Raw genomic sequence first — 8,674 nt, 5'->3', positions numbered from 1 at the left:
GCTGGTATCGACATTTCTAAAGGTATTGCTATCGACGTCTATCGGTGGGTTGGTGTACTCGCTAAGTCACAAAAATACAGTTAGGTTTTAAATTTGAATTAATAACATTTTTGTATAATAGAGAATTTAAAAAAAAATGTTAAAAAAATGATGATAAAATAAAATGGGTTCACTCATAAAAAAAAGTTAAGAATCGCAGGATCTACAATATAAAAAAAAATTAAAAATTCTACAATCATTAACTCAAATCATACTAAAAACTGCAACCAAGAGAAAAAATAAGTTAGTTACAAATTTTCAAAAGTTTCCACATAAATACACTCCTTTTTTCAAACATTTTCTTGACACTTCACTTTTTATACCCGTTACTCGTAGAGTAAAAGGGTATATTAGATTCGTGCAAAAGTATGTAACAGGTAGAAGGAAGCGTTTCCGACCCTATAAACTATATATATTCTTGATCAGGATCACTAGCCGAGTCGATCTAGCCATGTCCGTCTGTCCGTCTGTCCGTCTGTCCGTCTGTCCGTCTGTCTGTCTGTATGAACGCTGAGATCTCGGAAACTACAAAAGCTAGAAGGTTGAGATTTTCCACGCATATTCTTGGGCTTCCTACGCAGCGCAAGTTTATTTTAGCCGAGTGCCACGCCCCCTCTAACGCCCACAATCGCCCACTAACGATTTTAAAATGGGTCCTGCGCCCACATCTTTAAAGATTTCCGAGAAGTATAAATGCAATTTTCTTGTGCATATTTATACCTATCGAAATGTAGAAGACATTTTTAAAATCGGACCATTCATTAAAAAGTTATACGCAATCAAAATTTCTATATCTATCTCCCTCGCACTCCCTTTAGCTGAGTTACGATTATTAGTCGGGACACCAACCCGAGTACAGCGTTCGCACTGAGTGACGGGTATTAGATAGTCGGGACACGAACCCGACTATAGCGTTCTCCCTTGTTATTAATATATTTCACTCAATTGTTAACACATGTGACAAGAGAAAAGGCCCACCACCTCAAAGGTATTTTCATTTCGATAGTGATTTTCACAAGCATTTTCCTTTTCTCCCTTTTACAAGAATACAAGAATACTTGGCATATTTTTGTTTTCTTAATTTAAATGATTAAAAAGGTTTAGTACAGGTTACAAAAGAAATGTTAAACAGAAATCCAAGCATTTCTATGCTTTTCATCTTTAACAAATCAAAGGCTAAAATAAAAAGAACAATAACTGTTATATGTCTTCCTCTATTACTATACGTTATCAGTTCGACGAAGTGAGATCTTCATTCTTCAGATGGGAACAGTGATTCTAGCTTGTTTTCAATTCCCTGGGGATCTCGGGGGTTGGGTTCCCCCCTGATTGTTTTCCCTGAGTGCATGTGTCTTTCCAAGGATCCAAAGAACGAGAGGAACAGCTGGCAGCTGGTTTACCCTCCCGCATTGCCATGATGTCTCCAAGGATAACACTTTGCTTGACCTTTCTCCGTGTGTGTGTGTGTGTGTGTGTGTGTGAGCGCGTGATAAATGATGACGCCAGTCTACCAACCCAAACCCCCCTTTTCGGCCCTTTTTAGGTTACTTATTGTTTCAGCCCGCATCCTTTGTGCCCGTCCGGCGACAGTTTTGCCAAGTTTGCTACTGTTACTGTTACCACCGCCTGCCACTCCCACTTTTCCCTGCCGCCGCCTCCCCTGGATTTCCCTCGCACGTGCTCATTTTCCTTATTGCCCGGCCTGACTTAGCGCCTTTTCTGCCAGCCTCGATTTGGCTCAAAAAAATATTGACATTGATTTTGATTTCTATTCCTTTTTGCCGATTTGATGGCTTACCCCCTGCACGTAACATATACCATATATTATGATGAAGGATTCTGCAGTACCATCTGCCGCATATCAAATAAGTATCGCAATTAGTTGTTACTCGCTATTATTTTTAAATGCAAAATATGCCTTTAATTTATATTCAATTTACAAATATTAAATATTTTAAGGAATTCAAAATTTTATTTTAGTATTAAGTTCCTTTTTATTACAGTCATAACGACTAACATCATAACTAATATATTTCTAACTTGATTTAAATATTTTTAAATTAAATCGTGCAATTTAACCACAAATATCTCTACCCATTATCGTAATCCAAAATATATTATGTAATGCAATTGAGGTAAAGTCATTTATTTACTAAATTTCCATATGTATAAAAATTGTAATGTACTTTTTTTTAACAAATAGAATCAATTGAAAATGCACATAATTTCTTTGCAATTGGTCTAAACGCTTTTTCTATTTTTATTGCGCATATTTAAATTTGTCATTTATTAAATTTCATTGCACTTTTTGCATTCTTTATACCGCTGACTTTTTTGTGATAGACAGCGAATAAATTGGCAAATAATTTATGCACACACACAGGAATAAAAAAAGGCAAATCAAATTGAACACAATGTAATTAAGTTGCATTTCTCTTTTTTATCCGTCCGATGCAAATCTAATATTAATTAAGCACGCCAGATATGTCGGTTAATCGAACTAATTGTATTTGCATAAATTGGAGCTGAGAAAAAAAGCGTAAATAAGTGATAAACAAAATGTCTATCTTGTTTAAGCATCTTTGCAGGCGAAAAGGGCAGAAAAGTTGACGCCGGCATGAATTTATTTATTATTTATTATCATCGCTCAAATCACTCATGGGCCGCGAATAATAATTGGATACATCTTGCCGACCATTCAGCTAAATTGGTAACTAATTAATCAATCCCGTATGGGAATCTCACTTCTAATTATAATAATATGCAAGATTTTTCTACGGCACGAACGAGTCTTTCGGGTTTCTAGTATAATGACAGCTTAATTTGAATTGGATTCTGATTCTGATTCGTATTTGGATTCGGTTTCGGAACTGCATGTAAAACTTTTGACAGCTGGAGGCCGTCAAAACAACTTGGATAAAAGACAAAGGCAAACAAATAAATGAGCGGGAGTGGGAAAATTTATCAATCTCAAGTTTCGCAAGAAAAACAAAAAGCATAATGAAGATGGAAGATGGCGGAAAATAAGAATAACAAAGCTAGATATTTGTTCTAGCCATATGTTTGAATATTTAAAGTAGTATTTAAAGGAAAGACATCAACGTTTCATCAACTTTTCATCAAAGTGCCAATGGCAAAATAGCTTTATTTCATTACTTGATGCGGTCATCTTCTAGATGGCAGTCAATTGAAATTTGCAGATGCAGTTCATTGAGAACCCAGTGTTTACTTGGCTTTAATAGCATCCTGGCCAAGAATGCTTCAAGGTCCTCACAGCGACCCCTTCGCATTTGTCTGACAAATTGAGTTTCCGGACGGACGCCAACTCGGAAAAAGCGCAAATAAAATCAAGTGTGTGTCCGGCAGCATGAAATGCACAGCGAAATAAATAATTTAAATATATTAAATATAAACTTAAAATTCGAGCTACAGTAAACTTAGTTAACATAAAATTTGTAATAAATCAAAATTAGTTTGGGCTTTAATTCAATTTTTGAGAACTTTGGAAAAATATTTATAATCAAAAAAATATTTCTAAATTTTAATATTAAATATAAATTAAAGCTGCCTGTATAAATCGCCCCTGCAAATATTCTTATTATTTTTAAATTTTTTCTGTTTAAAAATAAAACCAATTTGAATAAAATAAATGTATTTTCCGTGTAGCGGAAGCTGCCTGGAGGAGGACGCTCTAATGACTGGGTTTCCTCCTCGGAGTCCTCATCGTATAAAGCTATTGCTCGAAGATGCCCAATTGCACATGACACTCTTTGACCGCAGAGAATTTCATTTCATTTTCAGCAGGCTAAGTTTCCTTATTTCCCCATTTATTGCTCTCGCCTTTTCTGTGTTTTTTTGTGTTTCTGTGTAAAATTTCAATTGTGCTCCAGCTCGGCCAGCAAAAATTGTCAATTAAAGCTATTAGGGGCCATTGGCAATTAGTTGCCAGCCCCATTATGCGGAAAGTCATTTGCTGTTTTATTTATTTTTGCCAGCATTTTTCTCTCGAAACACCAAAGGATCTTTGCAAGCAGGAATTCGAATTTGCATTTCATTTGAAAATACAACGAGAATGGCCTGCAGCTGGATGTGCAAATAAGTTATGCTAAAAGGGTTATGCGCCTTTAATTGGGTTGTTGTGGGTTAAGACAAGGCAATTTCCATGAATATTCAGCTGTGCAAATAAAATATAAATAAATTCAATCGATTGGCACTTGGACGTGTGGTTAAAAAGGAATGCTTTTTATTTTAGAGTGTATATTAATAATTAAGATTTTCATATTGTGCTTTAAATACAAAAAAAAAAACATATGAAACAAGGTACTAAGCTAGGAAAAAAATATTTAAAAAAAATTCCAGATCTCAGGAGCTCTCTACATGGTCTCTCCAAGGGGCTTGATGGTCAGCTCGTGGACCTGGACATGTGGGGGCGTGGCTATGGCGTACAGCACGCCCTGCGAGATGTCCTCGGAGCGGAGCATGCGGTCCCTGATGGCCTCCCTGATGCTGTCCGGCAGGATCTCCGTATCCACCACGCCCGGACTGACGCTCTGAAATGCAACCAGGGAAATAATTAGAAAATATTACAGATCTATGGAAATAAGTGCGTTGAAAGTCGTTATTTCTGGGAAGTTAATTAGTAAACTAGTAAATTACTATAAATATTTTTAGCAATAAATTAGAATAATATAGGAAATCAGAATTTCCGAAAAAATAAAAACAACACAAAAAAAATTAATAAAATATATACAAAATATTACAGATAGATGGAACTTAAGGAGAAATTAGGCAAATTATAAGCATTATTTTTAGCAGTGAATTTACATCATATATTTAATCAGAATTTTTCATAAACTAAATTCAACAACAAAATAAGAAAATCTATTTTATAAATACATTTCATGTACCTATCTCCAAATTAAAATTTAAATTGCGAAAAAGAAAATATATACAAATAAATTCAGATAGACAGAAATAAGTAAGCTTAAAATTGTATTATTTTATGTTAAATAACTTAAATACAAAAGTTAAATACAATTGTACAAATTAAAAATTTAAATTAGCTTGGCATTTAACTAGACTTACAAAATGTATTCAAATAAAACCAACTACAAATATAGGTGCTTTTGAAAACTAATAAATTTAATTTGCTTAAATAGTAAATAAAATATGTAATACGAACTCACCGTAATCTTGATGCGGGTGCCCAGGGCGAGGAACTCCTGGCGATATCCCTCGGCCAAAGCCGTGACCGCGTGCTTGCTGGGCGGATAGACGTTGACGTCGGGCATCACGCCCTCCATGGCCGACATGGTCTTGTGCCCGAGGATGCTGTTGATGAGCACCACATGGCCGTCGAACTTGCGCTCCCGCATCGAGCGCACTGCCCGCTGGGTGCACATCACGATGCCCATGATGTTGGTCTGCAGGACCTGCTGCATAATCGAGGGATTCATGTCCACCAGGTGGCCAGCCTGCAGGGTGCCGGCATTGTTGACCAGCACATCGACGGCGCCCAGTTTCTGGATGACCCAATCGAAGGCCTCGTTCACCGAACTCTCGCTGCCCACATCGCAGTGAAGGGCAAAGAGCTGACCCCTCCTCTCCGCCGGCAGCTCCTTCTGCAGCTCCTTGACCCGATCGACCCGCCGGGCCAGACCCACCACCCTCATCCCGGCCAGCACGAGATCCTTGGCGATCGCCGATCCTATGCCCGAACTGGCGCCTGTGACGACGGCCACGCGATTCTGCCAGCGTTCCATGTTTCTAGCTTTGATTTCCACCGATATTTACTTGGATCTCCGACTGTTCCTCCTTATATATGGAGTGTCAGGTTGCGTGCGCAGCTCTCCGAACGAGTTCTAGCCAATAGCACTGAAAGATACTAGTTTTTTTGTATTATAAACGTATTTTTTACATTTATTTATATTAATTTAACATTTTATAATCATTAAGGGAAACGATAAATATTATAAAAATTATCATATAATTTTTTTGAATTTTTCATTTGCATTTAATTTACATATAAAAATTGAATCTTACATTCAGATAGCAATTTCTCTCAGTGAATCTTGTTAGCGTGTTGAGAAACTGCCATCTCATCGCCGAGACAATCAGTCACGCCCCCTTGATACGCAAAAGGGGCGGGGTCATTCTATTTGCCTAGTTGAAGAAGACAGTTTTTATTGTTTTTGGAAATCAAGAAGCATATATTTATACGGCCTGCTTGGGATAATCATACGATGGAAAATTGGGTCAATTAAACGCATAAACTGTTTGCATTAAATTATTCAAATTAGTGTAAACAACGTATGAATTGTATTTATTCAAACGCTGCATTAACTAAAACATGTGGGATAATTTTAGTTTGCTTACTCAATATTAATTCAACTAATTGAATTTATTTTTTTTGATTACAGCTTAAAATAATAAACTTGAGGCAAAGCTAGTCCATTCTCTTGGGAATCTTCACCGTTTTCTATTTTTATATTTGTCTGAATTAAATTCTGACAGCTCTCGAGTTAAATTAGAAAACGATTAGCATGCTGTAATAATAATACCTTTTTGCCACACACATACGCTTATTAAATAATTAGCATATTAAATATACACACACGACTCGCGTTTCTAACGCGCTTCTCACATTCAATTAGCCGCACGTTCACTCATCATCTACTATAATTATCATATCATAGGAATAAGGTATTTTTCATATATATATTATATATATATCAACACATTTTATAAAAGTGTAAATGCCACATTGTTGAGTTTGTTAATAACTATCGAAATGTAGAAGAAAATTTTAAAATCGGATGATTGATTGAAAAGCTATGAGCAAATAATGGACTGCAAGCAGTGCAAGCAGTAAATCACTTGCTTACCTTCCTGTAATATTTTTTTAAAATTTAATATTTACTTTTACCCACATTTCACCCACTTCATATAAAAAAAAGATTATTTCAGGGAGGACTCATCAAAATATTTATTTTAACTGCACCAACGGACAAACGCCAATCGCAATCGCAATTCCCTTTGCATTGCTTGGCGATTGGAAGGAGTGGAGTGGATGATGCTGTGTCCAAGTGTCGATATCGATATTCGGATGTGGCTGTAGAACTTGTTTCGGTGTTTTCTTTGTTTTTGTGTTGAAAGATCGTGTGCTGCTGCTGCTGCTGCCGTCGTGATGCCGTGGGAGATGGTAATTATTGTGTCGCAGATTGTCCTTGTAGATGTCCTACCAGAAGCCGCCCTTGGATGCACCGGATGCACTGCCTCCGCCGCCGTAGTTCATGCTCATGTCCATGCCGTTGTAGGCGCAGAAGGCCTCGCCATTGTCGATGCAGGGCTCAAATTGACCGGGTCCCTGGCCAAAGAAGGTGGCCGGCAGGTTGCAGGTGAGCGGCGAACTGACGTTCTGATAGTCGCCCATGCCCATCTGCGGGGCACTCCGCTGGACACCAGCTCCTCCACCTACTCCTAGTCCCAGTCCAGCTGGCATTCCGCCGCCTCCGCCGGCGGCAAATGGAAGATGAGTCTGCGTGGGGCACTGAGAAGCAGCTGGCTGTTGGACGCCGGTCCATCCGCCTGCTACAGATCCTCCAGATACAGATCCTCCGGGCACAGATCCTCCAGCTCCCATCTGTCCCATCAGATCGCCCATTTGCGGATAAACCGGCGCATTCACGGGCTGGCCGTTCCAGTAGGAAAACGCGTTGGACATGTTTTTCCTGCGAAGCGTTCAAAACGAAAAAATGTGTAAATTAAACTATTGAAAATTCTCGAAACTGAAAAAACGGTTGAAATTTTTTTGTTGATTTTTTGTGGTTTTTTTCTTTGCCCAAATAGAAGCCCCAAAAATTTTGTTCCGCCGAACGGTGTTAACTGTTTGAACACACAAGTAAAACTGAGGATCTGGAGCTCCGGCTGGGGTAGCTCGGTTTTTAAATTTGACATTTGATTCCATGGATATCTAGATTAGAAATTTTGCATATTAACATATTTTGGTTAAATTTGATCTTAGTTGGCCGTAATTCAGTTTAAATCTAATTTCTAAAATCTGAATTCGTTGAAAATCATTTGAGTCCAGCTTGAAAGTAAATAAATATACAAACCTTGTACAGAAAACATATTTCCCAGATATTAAAATGTTAATAATATTCAAGAAAAAGTAAATTTAAAAATAATAATTACACGTCCATTCACTTTGTTTTTAGTTTATCATTTTTTCTCAATAAATATAATAGTCTTGTACAGAAAACATATTTTCCAGATATTAATATTATTCTAGAAAAACGAACTTAAAATATAATTACACTTTAATTCATTTTGTTCTTAGTTTGTGATTTTTCTTGACCAGATTTGGCAGTTAATTTTTTCAGCTTGCAGCGCTTAAAGAAAATATCCCCTTAATGATGGGCATAATGTTTCTGGCGCTCCGCTTTTAATTCAGGTCATTCCGTGTTATTTAGCATACAATTTTGTATTGTGATAAATGACATTTCTTTTCATTTTCATTCCATCTTTTTGCTCTCATGTCTCATTTCTTATTTCTATCTCTCTTTTTTTGGCTTAGCCTTGTCGCAAAATAAGGGCGGTGTGGCCAGCGTTGTGTTAATTTTTGAAAAAGGACACT

General features: G+C 37.2%; 2 protein-coding genes across 2 annotated transcripts; both read right to left on the bottom strand.

The window, feature by feature from the left end:
- Positions 1-4,344: 4,344 nt before the first annotated feature.
- Antdh (Antennal dehydrogenase) lies at positions 4,345-5,835 on the bottom strand. Its single transcript, XM_017140560.3, has 2 exons — positions 5,226-5,835; positions 4,345-4,589 (listed from the first exon to the last, which is right to left on the bottom strand). Exons 1-2 carry the CDS (start codon positions 5,799-5,801, stop codon positions 4,413-4,415), a joined length of 753 nt encoding a protein of 250 aa, XP_016996049.1. The 5' UTR covers positions 5,802-5,835; the 3' UTR covers positions 4,345-4,412.
- Positions 5,836-6,996: 1,161 nt separating this feature from the next.
- LOC108056683 (uncharacterized) lies at positions 6,997-7,946 on the bottom strand. Its single transcript, XM_017140565.3, has one exon. It carries the CDS (start codon positions 7,760-7,762, stop codon positions 7,277-7,279), a length of 486 nt encoding a protein of 161 aa, XP_016996054.2. The 5' UTR covers positions 7,763-7,946; the 3' UTR covers positions 6,997-7,276.
- Between the last annotated feature and the right edge of the window lie 728 nt (positions 7,947-8,674).

Source organism: Drosophila takahashii, chromosome X (assembly GCF_030179915.1).
Source record: "Drosophila takahashii strain IR98-3 E-12201 chromosome X, DtakHiC1v2, whole genome shotgun sequence".
NCBI lineage: Eukaryota > Metazoa > Arthropoda > Insecta > Diptera > Drosophilidae > Drosophila > Drosophila takahashii.
This window is presented reverse-complemented; position numbering and strand designations above follow the sequence as displayed.